Here is a 17,224-nt window from a genome sequence, read left to right as displayed (position 1 = left end):
AAACCATCTAGGGTGTCAACTGATTTGAAATCACGAGACGCTAAATGTCTAAACAATGTGGATAAGGATCAGATCACAGATTATTTTACTTGCAAATCAGAGTCAAAACATCATTCAGTGTTTCAAGAACTCACTTCTTTTCCTCCTCTCCTTTTCGTACTCCTCCTCCTCATCCGAGTCTTCCTCTGCTGCCGGGAAACGAGAGAAACCACTGGGAGCTCCACTTTCGTGTCTGTCTTTCCTTTTCCTGCAGACACAACGCCCACATTCAGGATTTAGTTGTCTGCTTCATTCAGTTCATTTCTAAATCAAAGTAAAGATCCTCCAAATTCCTGAAAACTAATAAATAAAAATCTATTTTAATCATTTTAAATGTGGAAGAATAGAAAGCTTCAAGTATTTTATTTCATCTAGTTTGTCAATCTTTAGCTTGTATAATACATCGCCTACTGAGGAGAATTTAAAACAAAAGAAAAGAAAACAGCCATACTTTTCCCTCTCTTCAATTTCCTTCTGCCGCTCCTGCTCCCTCTGTCGCTGCCGTTCTTCTCTGTGACGCTTCACCACCTTCTCGTAGTCATTGGGGAACATGGGGTCATACTCGTCTGCTAAGGGGATCAGCACATCACTAGCAGAGAAGGCACTGGGGACTGCATCCTAAAGCAAGAACCAGCAACATATGAGTGAGATAAATGAGTTCCTTTACAATTTTTACACTGGACACTGTTATATTCTCCCTCTGCATCTTTGGCAAAGATCCAACTGAATTAAATTAAAAAAAAAAAATTAAAAACAGCAAAATACAGACAACATGAAAGAACTGGTTGACAACATTACGCTATAGAATACTATATGTAATACTAAAGATAAAGCTGGATTTATGGCACACGAGGGGTGGATGAACGCAGGGGAAATGTGGTTTTTATACATGTTTACGCATATTAGACTGGTGATGTGATTCTTCAATTATCTTTATACCTGCAAAGCAAAGAGCAGTTGTTTTTAACTAAAGAAATAAAACTTATTTCATTCCACCTTGCTCATCTCTACTGCAGCGCTGCCTCACTGTCACCCAGAAAGGAGCGACTGCAGCTCCACATACACTCATCACTGAACCATGACGACAGCCGTGTAAATCTGTTTCTTCCTGTCTCATGTAGAAACTGAGAATAAGCTTGAATTTAGTATCTGACCAGTGTCCAATAAAGAAGCAGTGGCTGCTGCTTATCAAACAAATCAGCAGATTTATTTTAAAAACAGCATTCAGTCTCGACTTGATTTGGAAACAGTTTTATTTGTAGTTCAGCAAATCTCATCATATCCGAGGAAGCATTGACTAAAAGAATCCTTGTAAAGCTTTCCAAAGGTTGCTGGTGTTACTCTACAAATATGCAACCTGTCACAAAGTGAGCCTTTGCTTTTAACATTCAGCCTGCAAGCCACGATCAGAGAGAATGTGAACACACAGCAACGTCAGACACGATCACCACCAGCTTTGTCGTTATAAAAGACCGTTTGACCGATGTTTGTGCAGCATTACAGATATTTAAGACTCAAGTAATGCTGCACAAACAGCATAATTTGTCCAGGTGTTTTTCAATATTTCCATACTGACCAACCCAGTAACAGTTTAACACTGGTCTTGAGTACCCATCCATAACAAACACTGTGAGCCGTACCTTGAGGCCAGCCGCAACATGTGGAGGAGCGTCTGTGATCTGTCGCTCATCACTGGAACTTCCTCTCTTAAGATCAATGACAGGCGCCAAGACGGTGGTCTGCTTCATCCGCTGGGTCTACAGAAAAGAAAAAAAACAACAAAAAAAAAAAACAGCATAAACAAAACAACCAATTAACCTTGTTCTTCTTCTGATCAGTGACTGTAGAAATACATCAAACAGAAAACCATTTGCTCCACACTGGCATGACAGACAGTTGCTGCGGATATGTTGGCTGCACATCCCAAACATGCTCTACTGAATTGTAATCTGGTGACTGCAGAGACCATTCGAGCACAGGGATCTCATTATCACATTCAAGACACCAGTCTGGGATTATCTGAGCTTTGTGACATGGGATGCTATCTGCAGGAAGCAGCCATCAGAACATGGGCACACAGTGGTCATGATTGGATGGACATGGTCAGCAACAATACTCAGAAAGGAAGTAGCATTAAAAAGAAAAAAACCTCAGGCTGTATAAACAAGCCCAAATTATGGCAAGAAAACTGCTGTATATAGACAAGTTCATTCAGAGATGCTTTTCGGCATACTCATTTGTGGTTTACTCATAGGGGTTATTTTGTAACTCAAATAACCACTATGTCGCCCAGGGCTGCAATGATTCATCAAGTAAATCAAATATTTCAATTTAAAAAAAAGTTTTTAAACACAAATCTTTTGCTTTGATGCTTCGTTTAACATACGACTCTGTAGCGTGCCATTATCACCATGGAAATGCAAGCATTTCACCCACATTTACATGTAAAAACAAACCTACAATAGAAACTTATTTAGGAGCAGCATGTAAATAATAGGTTTGACCAAATTAAGTCCACACAGCCGCCAGTTTTCAACAAAAGCACTGATAACACAACGGCAAGAGTGATGATGACGCTGGTTTAAGATGGAGCCATATTCTTTTTACACATACACAGATTGCAAAGAGCAAAAAGGCAGAGCCGTTACCGAGACGGTAAGCTCAGGCTGAGTGAAAGAAAACTTGTTTCAGGTGTCCAAAACATCAGCGTGCTTCCTGTGATCAACATTAAAACCTTTACTGGGAAAAAGTGAGTGGGAGTCCTTCATCAAAGCACCTGATCAACAAACTCCAAAGTGATGAAAAGTGAGCTTCGTAGCTGCTCCATCCACGGCCATTTGTTTATTTTTTTTTTAAAAAGTCCTGTAAAGCTGCAGAAGTTTTATTAAAATCTGCAGAACTATTAACTTAGTCTGATACTGTGTTTAAATCATACAGCTTAATGAAGGCTGACGGCAACCGCTCAGTTTTACATAGAAGGGAAGAATGAGGCAAGACTGGGATGTACTAGACCAGATTTAATTCAAAACATTCATAACATTTTTCAGACCAAATGTAAAATAATATAAAATATTTTGTTAATTAAATTACATTAATATTTAACAATATAAAAAAAGAGCTTTTTTCACAAGCTAATAAAAATGTACACATGTACACACATAAGCACTAGTATCATCATTTCTGACCATCTTATAAACAAAAGTGTACGTTAAGCTTGATTGAATGACAGCCCACTATAATACATGTGTAGTACTGCACGCACCTTGGCCTGTGTCAGAGCCGCCTTCTTCACCTTCAGCTGGGACTGTAGCAGCTTGAAGTTCTTGGACCAGCCTTCGGTCTTAGTGTCACTGGCACCCACACCGAGGTCATCATAGAGCGACATTGCTGTCCGTCAGTGCTCCTGTTGCCTTCGGACACACAAACACGTTTCACTTCTCAATATTTATGGAGCCTACGGTATCATCATTCAGCCCTTCACTGCTTGGAAAAGCAAAAAATTAAAAAAAAATTAAATCGGTTATAACGTGCAACAGCTAAATCACAAATCTCCGCTATAACCTTTTGTGATTCCGTCGTTTGATACTGAAGCAAATTTCCCAGGAGAAACTGGGAAACGTTAGCTAGCTAACGAAAGCTAAGGCTAGTGTTGCTAATGTCTGCTCCTTATGAAATGTGTCAAGAAGAGACCCAACATTCGTTCCACTGTCTCTATACCTACCACTATTAAATAGAATTTAAAATTAATTACAAGTCAGTTCATATTAATCTACTTTTTTTCTTTAAAAAGGCTAACCAGCACATTTGATATACCTCCTCACTGCTCGTAACGGAAGCCGGAGCGCAAAAACAAAAACCAAGAGCCAACATTTGCCGGGATTTTACGGTCTTGCGCCATCTGGCGCCCGGATGACTCATTTGAAACCAGCAATTTCTGCAGAAATATGCCCTGTTGTTAAAATGGGCGGATCACACACAGCACAAGGGGAGTGTCATGATATAAAGCGAAAGTGTGAACGAAAAGAAATACCGCGGCGACAGCGACGATGGTCTTTACCGGCCTGGTTTTATTTAGTGAACATGTTTTAAGTCACTACCGAGGTGTCCGATGGCTCTGGTTTCACTGGCTTTCCCCGTCTGCGTTATGATAGTATGTTGGTCTCAATTATCCAGCAGCGGTAAGTGCAAACAAATTTCAACTCGACCGAGTACGCTCCAGAAAGTGCTTTAAACTGCGCATGCCGCAATTTGTTTTGTTTATAGTTTATCGCTTATTTAATCAGTGATTAAATTTGATCACCTTCAAAGACAAGTCGTTCAAATAGAAGGCATAAACTCGCACACGTCAGCGTTTTACGGTGAGATATGTCGGAGGGGGATAATTGCTTATTGAAGACATACCTGCGGCTTGATTTGTGTTTTGTTTATTTTTGGTAAATCATTGTTTCTCGCCGTCTCCGTATCGTAAATCTTCATAGTGAAACCTAAATGCTGAAAGTCGCAAGTGTGTATCGTTATGAATCCTGCTAAATTTTTGACTTAGAAGCGGGGTTGACCTGATGTGTATGTGATGGTGTAAACGTTTTTATTGACGACATCAGGTTACCATTAGTACATTGCTAGAAGTTAGAATTATGGAACTTACGTACACCATTCGCCAAAAAAATACTGGTTATTTATTTTTAATCGTATGGTTTTATTTTAAAAAAATTATCTTTATTATTTTTACAGATAACAGCTGTCCATGTCCAGAAATTCCAAAGTTGAATTTAACAAACCTCCCACAACAAGGCTGCTTCAAAATAGATGACCGTTTTCGCTACAAATGTATGGATGGTTACCTGAGAAAAGCGGGAACCTCAACTTTAATCAAATGCAAAAATCCTGGAGCACAGTGGAGCAAACCATCGCTGGTGTGTATACGTAAGTATTATTTGCTGGTACATTTCTTAACACCAAAGATGAAAACATCTCTCTATCCACACACATGTAAACCGGTACATTGTTACGAGGTCCCAAACACAGCTGAATGGTTCAAAGAGGCTTCTCTTCTCTTGAAGTTCCAAGCTGAGGTCATTTGGAAACAGCGGTACTGCGGCTTGTTGCTTTTCTTTTTCCCTTTTAGTTTAAAAAGTTCCACTTGGTTAACTTTCAAGTATTCACATTAGATTTGGCCTTGGGGGGGGGGGAGGATTACAAATCCAGTATCCATGAACCCATATTTGTTATAACTCTAGATTCTTGGATTACAGCTAATGGTTGCTAATAGTGCTGACAGTCTGAATTTTGAGTGCTCAGAAGTAGTAGTACTGGTATTATCATAACATGAATCCATTACCATTATCACTTTGAAAAATGGGAGCTGTTATGTTCAGTCATTACCCCAGGGGATGACTGAATTGCTAGGTAACCCTGAAAGTCTGCTCTTGGATGAATGGGTGGAGAGGGTTTATAGAAGGCCAGCCCCTACATGCGTTCCCTGGAGGAACTTAAAATATTAATACAGAGCATAGGCTGGTGCCTGGTATCTGTGGCACAACCGAAGGATGTCTGATTATCGGTGGATTATTTAGTCTTTGTCTGTCTCTGGCTGAATAAAAGTCACACTAGCCTCTGTTTACTGATAAAACCTCAACAGTACTGACAGCCCCGTGTGTCAAGATGGTTCGGTTCAAGATGGTTCGGTTCAAACCAGCCGACTAAACCATCCCACGCTCTGTAGTACACTGGCACGCCCTCCCTTCCGATTTATCAAATGTAGAGTCATACTAGAACTGTTGACGTCAGGTGTCTGGCTGGAAGTCTGAAATTTACAAGAGATAAGAGAATGCAATGGTTCCTTTTCGGGTGCAGTGGAAAGCCACCCACATGTGGTTTGTTTTTGTGTTGTCACAGCTGATAACTGTGAGCAGTTTCCTTTTTAGACTCTAGCTTGGCGCAAAGGTGACATTATCTACTGTAAAAGGAAATGAGTGAATATTTCGCATGCACCTGTTTCTACACACCACAAACATTTATTCACCTGCTAGGAAACAGATTTGATGAAAGATTGTCTATAGACTCAAAACATTGGATGGAAGGAGCACTTTTAAGGTTCCATGAAAGAAGGACATGAGAAAGGGAGAGCAGGGGAAGGACATTTAGTAATTTAGGGGATCCAGAGGATTAGTAAGGAGGAAGTGAGTGCAGTGGACTTTTTGAGACACTGTGTAACACAATTAGACAATGCTTAAGGAATGAAGAAGTGCACTGGTGCTGATATCTATTTTTACAAGAATGGCAGTGATGTGCAGTTATAGTGGGGATAAAATGTCACTTGCCCTGGGTCTTGTACCCAGACTTATGTTTTATGGGTTTGATTTTTTTTTTTTTTTTTTTAATTCTGTTTATCATGCATGTGGAGATGAGTATCTGATGCTTTTCAGTCTCTATTTTTGCCTTTGGTTCTTTATTCTGTTTCTCCAGTTTTGTCTCATGGTCATCCTTCTGCAAGTATGCATGGCTGAGTCTTTGTCATTTCCAGTTTTTACTCTGTCTCTTGTGCTTTGTATTTGTTTTGACTTTCCTAGTTGCCTTCTTGCTGATTATACTCACAATGTGTACCACTCTTAGCCTCATTAGCTGTCCACGTTTCCTGCTGTCGTCCCACAAGGCTTTGTAGAAAGAGCACTATAGATACACTGTTTTCTTGGAGAGTGCTGATGGAGAAGTATATAAAAAGTCAAAAGAAGTTGTACTGTCTCTAATCTAGTGAAAGCATAAGGTTGGTGCTTCATGAGGAAGTCAGAAGTAGCAGAGGAAAAATCTGAGGGTGATGCAGCAACAAATGAGGTCATTGTCGAGATGGGGTTACATCAGGGACCAGCTCTTGGTGCTTCTTGTTTGCTATGATAATGACGAGTGAGGTCAGACATGAGTCTGTGTGGACTAGAATGTTCACATCGCGATCTTTAGTGGGAGCAGGAAGCAGGTTTAAGAGAGCCTGGAGAAGTAAAGGAAGGAAAGTCAATAGAACCAAGACACGGTACATGTATGTAAATGAGAGGGAGATTGTTGGAAAGCTGAGTATGCAAAGAGGGAATGTAGATGCCTTTTTAAATGTCTATTGTCAACCATCCAAAACAACGAACATTGCGCAAGAGAGGAGAAGAAAATGCAGGCAAAGTGGAACAGATGGAGACCAGTATCGGGTTGATTTGTGACAGACAGATGTGCAGAGCAGTGCATCATGGGAATGCAGTGAAGTGAAGAACTTTAATGCAAAGTAAAAGGGATTTGACTGTCTACCTGTAGAACACCCTGGACATGGGGAATAGTTGGATCTTAGTCAAGTCTATAATACTTTCAGCCAGAATGCGGTGATAATAGATTTATAATCTATAATAGATCTCTGATCCATACAGTACTTTCTTTCTTTCTTTTTTTTCTTTTAAGCTTTCCCACTTTAATTTTATTTTTTTTATTTTTTTTAAATGCATCTCTTGTATTTCTTTGTCATGTTTCAGCTGACCCAAGGATAACCACAACACAACCACCAAAAGCAACAAGTACAACAACAACAGGTAAGCGTCTGTCTAAGGAAAATGGTGTTTGCCATACTTTGCTGACATGTGTGCTTAATGATGGTTTGGTTTTGCAGAGAGTCACACTGATATTTCCTCTTACTCCGTCAGTACTTCCGCTATCAGTAAGTTCTCTATTTGCATGATTGTGACGATCAAAAACCGTGATCTATAACCACTACTAATAAACTAAAAGGAAACTAAATGTCTCAACGGTGTGACAGTAATACTAATATTAGAGCCATGTATAGTGTCTGTGTATATATTACTCATTTTACTTTTATCACCCATTTTTTACACCTTCTTATGGAACAAAAACAAACCCCAGTACCTGCAGCCATCAGGCTTCTTAATTCTCATACAAATGGCAGATGAGCTAAGACACATGAATTTCCTTTTAGTTTAACCCTCTCGAGGCAGGCATTGCCGATTTGCAACAGTTAAAAACTAACAACCTGATTACCCCACATACATATTTTCTGAGGCTTTTTTTTTTTTTTTTTTTTTTTTAAATATAACTCAGAAGTACCACTGCAGGACTTGGTTGTGCATTAGCAACAAAAAGTTAAATTTGAGCCTGAGAGGGTTAAGTTATTATTCTTATTGATATATTGCAGTGTTACAGGTTGGAATGTTCAAACTAGTAGATGTAACATGGGCTATTTAAGTGTACAGTGAGCAAATGGTCCTAAAAGATGACATTTGAACTGGGTAATTTGGGTGAAATGACTCTCAAAGTAATCCAGGAGGTGTTGCAGTGCAGCTACTATTAAAGGAAATGGTTTACTGTAGTGAAACCTCAAGTCCTACAGCAACACAAAAAGATTTGATCTGTAGCAAATCTGCTTTGAATGACATCAAGAAATTTAGTTTTATTTCTTTATTTATGATTTTTAGCATCATGGAAATGAAGCGCATCTGTTCTTGTCAAATCAAAATGTATCCAGTAACAGAAACTTCTGGTAGTGTTCCCATGGTTAGTTCCTTTAATCATTATAGTTCAACACAGCTCAGCTAAGCAACCAGACAATCTTGATATCATAATCACCGCTTCAAGAACTAACTTTTGCAAATTATGGGACTTGGTTTGGGCCCTTACTAACAGTAAAGTAAAAATGCCCCAGCTCCTATGAGTCATTCATTTCACAGCAGTTGTCATGCTCAGATTAACTGTAAATGATCAGTGGGGCAGTTTACATTTCTGCTGTGTACATCTGTGGCTGTGAACCCCCACCCCTCCCCTTATTTGTTATTTGCATATTTGTCATGCTTGCATGTTTCAGATCATCACACAAATCTAAGTGTTAGACAAACTTAAGCCTGGAAAGCCAGTTTTGTTTTTTGGTTGTTGTTGTTGGGTTTTTTTTTGTTTGTTTTTTTTTTTGTTTTTTTTTTCTTAATGATTTCTTAAATCATTGTCAGAGTGCACTTGAGCTTCATGGCATGAATTTCCTGGACATTCTCCTACAGGAGTTTCTGACTGAGAGAATAATTGTTTCAGTCAATTATGGCAAGTTCTTCAAATTCTGAAGAAGCAAAGTAGACAGGGATCATTGCACTACCATATGACTGTTGGTATGATGTTCTTTTCATGAAGTGCTTTGTTAGCTGTATTCCAGATGTAATGAAATCCAAACCTCAACCCTTTGTCTCATCAGTCCATTGACTATTTACTCAAACAAAAAAAACTTAGTTTTTTTTTATTTTGTTTTTTTTTGTTTTTTACTTGTTGGTACTGAATCATGAACACTGACATTAACTGAGGCAAGTGTGGCCTGCATTTTCTTATTTTTTTTTTTATTTTTTTTTTTATTTTTTATTTTTTGTAAATGTTGGGGCTTTTTGTAGTTTTGTCTCCTGGATGAGCAGCCAGTGGGCTCTTGGGGGTAATTTTGGTAGGCTCACCACTCCATGATGGTTTCTTTAGGGTTGGCATGATGTGTTGCTTTTTGACATCTACTTCACTTTGTCAGACAGGATCTGCTTGAGTGATTTCTTTAACAGATATGACCGTAATCATGCCCAGGTGTGTTTAGTGAAATTTAACTCAAGCTTTCCAAAAAATGTGGTTAGTCATAGGTAACTTGTTTAGTCATTCATGACTAAGTGATAGTCATGAATGAGTGAGGAAAATTCATCTGGGAGCAACAAATACAACTCCAGCTCCTCTTAACATTTTGTTTAACAAAATGTTAATTTCCATTACTAGGGGCGATTGTGGCTCAAGAGTTGGGAGTCCGCCTTGTAATTGGAAGGTTGCCGGTTCGAGCCCCAGCTTGGACAGTCTCGGTCGTTGTCCTTGGGCAAGACACTTCACCCGTTGCCTACTGGTGGTGGTCAGAGGGCCCGGTGGCGCCAGTGTCCGGCAGCCTCGCCTCTGTCAGTGCGCCCCAGGGTGGCTGTGGCTACAATGTAGCTGCCATCACCAGTGTGTGAATGTGTGTGTGAATGGGTGGATGACTGGATATGTAAAGCGCTTTGGGGTCCTTAGGGACTAGTAAAGCGCTATATAAATACAGGCCATTTACTAATATTAAATGGTGGCTGGGGAGAGGGAGGTCTGGGCTTCTTTGCGTGGGCTGCTGCCCCTGTGGAAGAAAATGGACTGATAGATAACATTAAATCCTGCATGTATTTTTCAGCTATTGTAATATACGTGGCATGTTGAAGCTAACTAATGTAAAATCAAACGCAGTATAACACTCCATGCATGCTTGAAGATAGTTATGGGGTTTTAGTTTGGGATAATGGAACAAACGCATGTTTCATAACAGAGGGATAATTCGTGCTACAACTAATCTTAGCAGTGAGAGATGTGGTCAGGGTTTTTATAGTATTAATAGAGGTGGGTTTTTTCTTCTCAGCAACAGCTTCTACTGCCCAGATGATGCAGAATTCAAGCACAGTGCTTGAACAAGGAACCAGTACACAGACAACCACCCACGGTAAAGAACTTAAATTCATACGTACTTTCTCAGTTAGCTTCTGCTGAGCTGTTGCTTTCAAGTGTGCCAGGTGAAATGTTGCTACTGACGCCCAAAGTCATGATTAACCTCATCCACCAGACTGCTTATAGGGACTCTTGTGTTCAGTGGCTCTGTTTCATACTTGCTGTCAAACATGGTGGTGCAGAGAGGTGATGATTTGGGCTTGTTTCCTAGTGATTTAGTTGACCATGAGCCCCACTATATACTAAAGTATTCTACAGTCAAATATGAGGCCATTTGTCTCACAGCTCTGTTCACATGGAGTCAGGGCAGTGATCCCAGGCATAGCTGCTGAGGTCTGCAATGACCCAGACCTCAGCCTGACTGAAAGGCTGTGGCACAACTTGAGAATACTATGAATAAACAAATGGTTGCAAACCCGAATGAAATAAAGCAACATTGTAAAGAAGAGTGGGGCAAACTTCCTCCTCAAGGATGCGAGTCTGATTGTTTCAAGTTATTGCTGCTAAAGATGGTTCTACAAGCTACTAAATTATGGGGTTTATTTGGTCTTTCCCCACTGTACTCTCCTTCAAGCCTTTTGACACCTTTATCACTAAAATGGGCACCCTCTACAATATAAATATATTTTTGTCATTTAATCAGCTCTGCTTGAGACCAAGAGGGACATGAGAAGGGACCGTTCAGATATGAGATGCTTTTCTAGCACCTAATGGCTCACCAGATGTTGAATGTAAAACAAACTGCTTCTGAGCCAGAAGTAGCCCTTCAGAATCTAATCTGCTTTGTTTTATCTGTGACCACATGATGTCAAAGTAAGATGGTTACGCCAAGGAACTGTACTGGTTCTTGAAGTGTGTGTGTGTGTGTGTGTGTGTGTGTGTGTGTGTGTGTGTGTGTGTGTGGTCATTCTAAATTGCCCATATATGTGAATCTGTGTGCGAATGGTTGTTTGCCTAAGTGGAAGAGAATGGATAGGCTTCAAATTACACTTACTTACTGCACAATTATTCTAACCTGTCAGTGCCTGCAGTGCTTAATTAGAAGACTTCTGAGGGCATGTGCTTTTCTTTAACTGCTTCAGTGGTTTTGTTTTTTTTTTGTTTTTTTTTTTATAAGACTGAAGGAAATTCAAAAAGATTAATTTGTAATCCAACCTTAGAGATTTCCCTCAGCGGTGGAACGTTGTGTTGAATGAATAATTCTGTGGAGTGTGCACCACACATCATATTACAAGACCACCAGTGTCCATGGAAGGTCTGGCACGAGGAATTTCATTCCAAGTTGTCATAACAATGAGGTGTGTGTGTGTGTGTGTGTGTGTGTGTGTGTGTGTGAGAGAGAGTCAAACTGTGCACACTTATAGGACCGTCATCATATATAAACATCCTGTAGTCTTCACTGCCTAAACCCTCAATTTGTAAGTATGAATAATACAGGCCAGTAATCAAACACAAACGTTGTGTGATCTTGAAGATACAAACTGGACGCTTTAGTAATCCATGCAGTGTGGACATGTTTCGTTAGAACTACTGAAAGCTAACGAAATCTGTCTGACTCAAAGTGTCAATGTGGTTAAAAAAATGTGGTAAAATCTGGCGTCTTCAATGCTACGCTTGCCACATTGCTGCTAAAATTTCAATAGAAACTGTTGACAAATTTCTTTGAAACCACTTTTAGTAATTCGGTCACCTATAGAAAGAAATCAGCTGTTCAATTCAATTTTATTTATATAGCGCCAAATCACAACATAAGTCGCCTCAAGGTGCTTCATAGATGCAGAGAAAAACCCAACAATCATATGACCCCCTATGAGCAGCACTTTGGTAACAGTGGGAAGGAAGGTTCCAAGCCACCAAGTCCAGATTATGTAAATGGACTGGTTCTTATATAGCGCTTTTCTACTCATCTGAGCACTCAATGCGCTTTACACAACTTGTGCGTTCACACAAGCACATTTTTTTCTAAGTGCTTTATAGCTAACACACACACACACACTCTCATACTCCGATGGATGCATCGGAGAGCAATTTGGGGTTAGTATCTTGCCCAAGGATAGGTGAAAGCAGATGGGTTTAGGCACTCGCAGCTATGCAAGGAATTGGTTAAAATCTCAAATTTAAAAAAAATTGTCTTGTAGCAGAAACTACTTTCTACATTAGTGACATAAGGGACGTCTAGGGATGGGCACTTAATGGACTGTACTGTAAATATGATGTGAAAAGGGAACTGAAGTAGTTTTTGAGGTTTTACATCAACATCTTTAAGATAATCTACAATGTTGTGATACACAATCATTAGCATCAACAGCACACGTTTGTTTTTATGGTTGGGTGTTGAATAGCACAGTGCTGTTCAAAAGGTTGTTAGCCTTTAGAGCTCTGGGTCTTCCTTCCCTGTCATGCTAAAGCCAGGACACGGCACACAAAGTCTGAAACCCAGATCTGTTTCATAACAAACAGCAGCTATATACAGGTCAAACCTCAAAAGCAGTTCCAGTTGAACCTTAACCACAAATGGTGACAGGTGAAAGAGAGCTGTACACTGGAAAGAGTAACTGGTTAAATGGGTGCAGGCCGTGTAACTAAACTCTAAGCAAACAGCAGGTCGGGGGAGAAAAAGATTGTGCATCTCTAGTTGCTGTCCTTCCAAAGGAAAGGTTTTATGAAAATAATTTAGGAGGAACTGAAACCGAAACTGGGCAGGTGCCATCTAAGGTTTTAATACCAAGGTCAAAGTCTTAGGCAGAGGTGAATCAGCCTTTCTCTGCACTTGAAACTGGATTTTAAAAAGGGAATTGTACAATACCTGGGCTGCAGGACTCTGATGCCCTCAGCATATAAAATCATGTAATGGAGGATATTTTTGCTAATGCTGGTTCACAGGATATTATCAAAGTGCTTGAGAAATAAGTCTGGGCTTCTGAAGCCATCTTTGAAACTTCTCTGGGCTATATAAAGACGATATCTAAATGAATTTCAATATTTATTTATTTTTTTGTGATCACAGGCTCAAGTTTCAAAACTAGGGCTTCATTAACATAAAAAGTAAAAAAATATCATACTTTGACATAAATGTGTGTGGGTTGGTTTTTTTTGTTTGTTTGTTTTTTAAAGCAGTACAGATATCATTACCAAAACAACAGCTGAAGCTGCTAATGTGCCGTCTCTTCCATTGAGTCCAGACAGCTGTCATTGCAGTATTTATATAAGCAGTTATTTAAAGGGGACCTATACTATTCTTTATCGTAAATGCTGTAACACTAGTTAATTATCATATTAAACACAGTAATTTCTGAGAGCTAATAGTTCGATTGCTGTTCAAGTACTAAGACTCTTTGCAAAAAGCCAAACAAAAAGGACAACAAAAATCATTTGACTTTGAAATGGTGACACAGCTATTTACATGTAACCATTTACTCTGTTAAAAATGTATGAAGAAATACTAGTGTTAAGTGAGGCTTTCTAAAGGAAAAACACTGTTGCATTGGGAGCTCCCCCTGCTGGGCAGATGCAGTAACTGTCCACGCCTGAATCTGCAGATTACCAAAAGAATGAAACTCAGGAGAATCAATTGTGATGAACCAAGGATCGTTTGTTTGAGAAATGTCAGCAGACTTTCAAAGAGTTATCAAAGTCAAGACATATATTGAACTGGTTAGCTGTTACAGAAGGATGTGTATGTTTGGATTTCAGCTGATAAGCCTGTGAAATAAAGCATAGGTTATATAAGCCATAAATGCAATGGGGTTTGTTTGTGTTTGTTTTGTGTTTTTATTAAAACACAAGCACTGCCACCCAACCTTACCCCACCTTGTGGTAATTTACTAAGTGGTACATAAAGCATAACCTTTTGATATCTGCTTTTCCCCCAGCATTTCACAAAGCCGCATGTACATGCATAAGAAACTTTTCAGGCATGACACTGATTACGTCTTTTTACCTTTACAATTGCACTAATTTGTATAAATTTTATTTTGTACTGGAAAAGCAGAACCTGTGATGGAGACAACAGGACAGACTGACACGATAAAGAACGCCACTCATTCTGCGCTTGAAATTGGTAAGCTTCAACGGCATTATTATTTCTTATCTGAGATCTCATTTAATACACTGATCAGCCATAACATATTTTAGAACCACTAGCAGGTGGTGTGAATAACACTGATTATCTCTTCATCATTGCACTTGTTATGTGGCATATATTAGTGAGCAAGTAGGAACATCAAGCATCTGTGGGATGTGTGGATCAAACTTTAATCCACGCAGGCCCCACTGTGATACATCCAAAGGAAGTCTAGTAAAGTAAGGACTGCTTTGGTAGCAAAAGGAAGCAGGTGGTCATAATGGTCTGCGAGTGTCTGTGTATTATTTGTAAGTCAGTGATGCAACTTCTCGATGGACAAGCAGGGAGTCCCTTGAGGCTAAACGCTGTTTGTGAAGCAAGACGTTTTAGAAATGCTGAAGGCCACAGAGCAGACTCGCAGTGTGGATTCCCTCATTGATGTTTAGGACGGTACATTCTCTGAGATTGTTTGAAAACACTTAACTCACAAAGCAGACTTGGAATTGTTGTATTTAATGAGATGCAGTCATGTTATACCTCTTTTCAGTGAAGAAACTGAATCAGAGCACATTAAGGATTTTCTCTCCCATTTGCAGACGCTGCAACAACCACAGCGGCAACAGTCATCACTGTTTTACTGGTGACTCTTTGTACTGCAGGGATAGTCTTACTGTATCAAAGGTAAAAACAAAATGACTTTTTTGGATTGTCTTTCTATATACTCATTGTTTTGCAGTTGGCTGGTTTTAATCCATTTCAATCCTGATTGTCCTTTTTGTCTCAGGAGGCGAAGAGAGCACACCCCAGTGAACCAAGACCCAGAGGAGCTGTGCACACTGAATGCATGAGTCCTCGCCCACCTGCAGTGGACCAGTAAAAGACACTGACTTTGTTGCGGTTGCAGAGAGCTGCAGCAGTGTTTTACCAAAAGCAACATCCCACTACAGTGAAGAATAGACTCTTACCTCCACGTAGGACTGGTTGTCATCAGTGCCTGATAACCCATTTGAACTTCTGTGGACGTCATCCCAAAGAATCACAGCCATGTTAATATGGCAGTGCAAGAGGCTCAATCTGTAACTTTCATCTTAACAGCTTTCTAGCTTCACATTACCAAAAAACAACTCTATAGGAACTTTATCGTTCACATCCCTCTGGGTCAACCATTGCTATGGTGGGAAATGTTTGATTTCTATTTCTTTTATTTATTATTCAGATCTCATGAAAATACTAAAACTGATAATGAGTTACTCAGACTAAATGTTGTCTCTAGCCAGGCATTGATGCAATGTATTGCTTTGTCACAGAGATTAACTGTGTTAATACTTTCCTATCTTCAGTATCAATCAGGCTAGATGGACACAAGCAGACCAAATTATTTGTTCAATTTTCTGCAGAGTATTATTTCGGCCAGTAACAACATGTCTTTTGGAGCTGCTACGCTTTCTGCTCAAACATTCAGTAATTTGTGTGGGTCCTTATTTATACCTGGCTTTTAGCCCCTTAGAGAAACGATCACTGGCCACTTTGTTAGCTATGCCTGTTTGTTAAGTCAGGCAAGTCTGATTTGTCTGACCGAAGTACATCAAGTTTTACTTGGGTATGGAGATTGATCTTAAAGGAGAAGCTAAATTATTTATTACATGTTACTGTGAATGGAAAAAGGAAATGCAGTAAGATATGAACTACAGTAGGGAGATCACATTTTGCCTTTTTTTTTTTTTTAAATATATATAGATAGATAGATAGATATATAGATAGATATCGATATATAGATAGATATCGATATATAGATATATATATATATATATATATATCTCTCATATACACACACACACACCCATACATACTCTGTTTTTAAATTCTGCATTGATGAATCATGTAATCAAGGCTTTTAATTGTTTAATAAAGTATTTATTGATGGATTAGTAGTGGTATTCTCTGGTAACATATCAAATATTTTATCAACATAGAAGTAATTATAAAGTCATTAGAAAGTGATTTACAGCTTTATTTCATGGACTGACTTTCCTGGTCTTCCATATACTGTGCTTACCCTCCTTGTGAAGGGTGTTCATGAGCATCATGTGGTAGTCAATGCAGTCTTCCCTTGTGTAGATAAGCTACACAAGGGAAGACTGCAGTGCCCACTGGACCTTGTTGAGCAGTGGTTGCTTGTACTTGAAGTATAATCCTCGGACTAGTTAGTGTTGAAAAGTAATTTACATACTGCAATATTCTAATATTTCAAGTATTTTATTTTCTGGGCTGTTTTTGGTTTGGTTTTGGGGTTTGTTTGTTTTTGTTTTTTTGTTTGTTTTTTTTTGTTTTTTTTTTTTGTGTGCACAGACGCCACTGTGCACACACTGCTGCAGTTAGCATATTATCATATCATGCATAAAAAGCGCAAGGTCACAAATGTAAGACTTTGCATCAGCATTAAAACAAACTGTGTGAACTGACACAATCCTCTCAAGTTTTGATCAAATGTATGCATTCTAGAACTAAATATATGACCAAAGTGCATGAGATATTCTTCTGTGCCAGACAATCACTGATGAAGGCAACAAGCTGAAACGCGTTAGTCAATTATTAAAGTTGTTCATCTTC

At 39.2% G+C, this 17,224-nt stretch overlaps 2 protein-coding genes across 13 annotated transcripts in view; one reads left to right on the top strand and one right to left on the bottom strand.

The window, feature by feature from the left end:
* Positions 1-4,027, bottom strand: part of rbm17 (RNA binding motif protein 17) — a 17,589-nt gene extending 13,562 nt beyond the window's left edge. Inside the window, exons 1-5 of one of the 4 annotated variants that reach the window (XM_086268388.1) lie at positions 3,853-4,027; positions 3,302-3,449; positions 1,680-1,796; positions 491-657; positions 135-247 (exon numbers count right to left, since the gene is read on the bottom strand). In XM_086268388.1, coding sequence (XP_086124514.1) covers positions 135-247; positions 491-657; positions 1,680-1,796; positions 3,302-3,424 — 520 coding nt within the window. In that variant the 5' untranslated portion in view covers positions 3,425-3,449; positions 3,853-4,027. The other 3 variants (XM_086268390.1, XM_086268391.1, XM_086268387.1) reach the window with 3 other exon arrangements.
* On the top strand, positions 3,890-17,224 carry il15ra (interleukin 15 receptor subunit alpha). Of its 9 annotated transcripts, none has more exons than XM_086268392.1 (8): positions 3,911-4,217; positions 4,771-4,962; positions 7,545-7,601; positions 7,679-7,726; positions 10,466-10,546; positions 14,540-14,611; positions 15,211-15,295; positions 15,399-17,224. In XM_086268392.1, exons 1-8 carry the CDS (start codon positions 4,148-4,150, stop codon positions 15,460-15,462), a joined length of 669 nt encoding a protein of 222 aa, XP_086124518.1. In that variant the 5' UTR covers positions 3,911-4,147; the 3' UTR covers positions 15,463-17,224. The 9 variants fall into 9 exon arrangements, with proteins under 9 accessions (XP_086124522.1, XP_086124518.1, XP_086124520.1 ...); XM_086268393.1 differs by having other exon boundaries at positions 3,915-4,217; positions 14,543-14,611; XM_086268394.1 differs by lacking the exon at positions 7,679-7,726 and having other exon boundaries at positions 3,912-4,217.

Source organism: Aulonocara sp. 'chitande type north' Nkhata Bay, linkage group LG17 (assembly GCF_057382095.1).
Source record: "Aulonocara sp. 'chitande type north' Nkhata Bay isolate Kocher_YH1m ecotype deep benthic linkage group LG17, A_spYH_male_GT1.1, whole genome shotgun sequence".
Lineage (NCBI taxonomy): Eukaryota > Metazoa > Chordata > Actinopteri > Cichliformes > Cichlidae > Aulonocara > Aulonocara sp. 'chitande type north' Nkhata Bay.
This window is presented reverse-complemented; position numbering and strand designations above follow the sequence as displayed.

What these genes read in the sequence shown, in the direction of transcription:
- il15ra (XM_086268392.1), top strand. Translation starts at nt 4,148, where the DNA reads ATGGCTCTGGTTTCACTGGCTTTCCCCGTCTGCGTTATGATAGTATGT. An exon ending in ACCATCGCTGGTGTGTATAC is followed by an intron (nt 4,963 to 7,544) that starts GTAAGTATTATT and finishes GTCATGTTTCAG; the next exon opens with CTGACCCAAGGATAACCACA. An exon ending in ATAGTCTTACTGTATCAAAG is followed by an intron (nt 15,296 to 15,398) that starts GTAAAAACAAAA and finishes TTTTTGTCTCAG; the next exon opens with GAGGCGAAGAGAGCACACCC.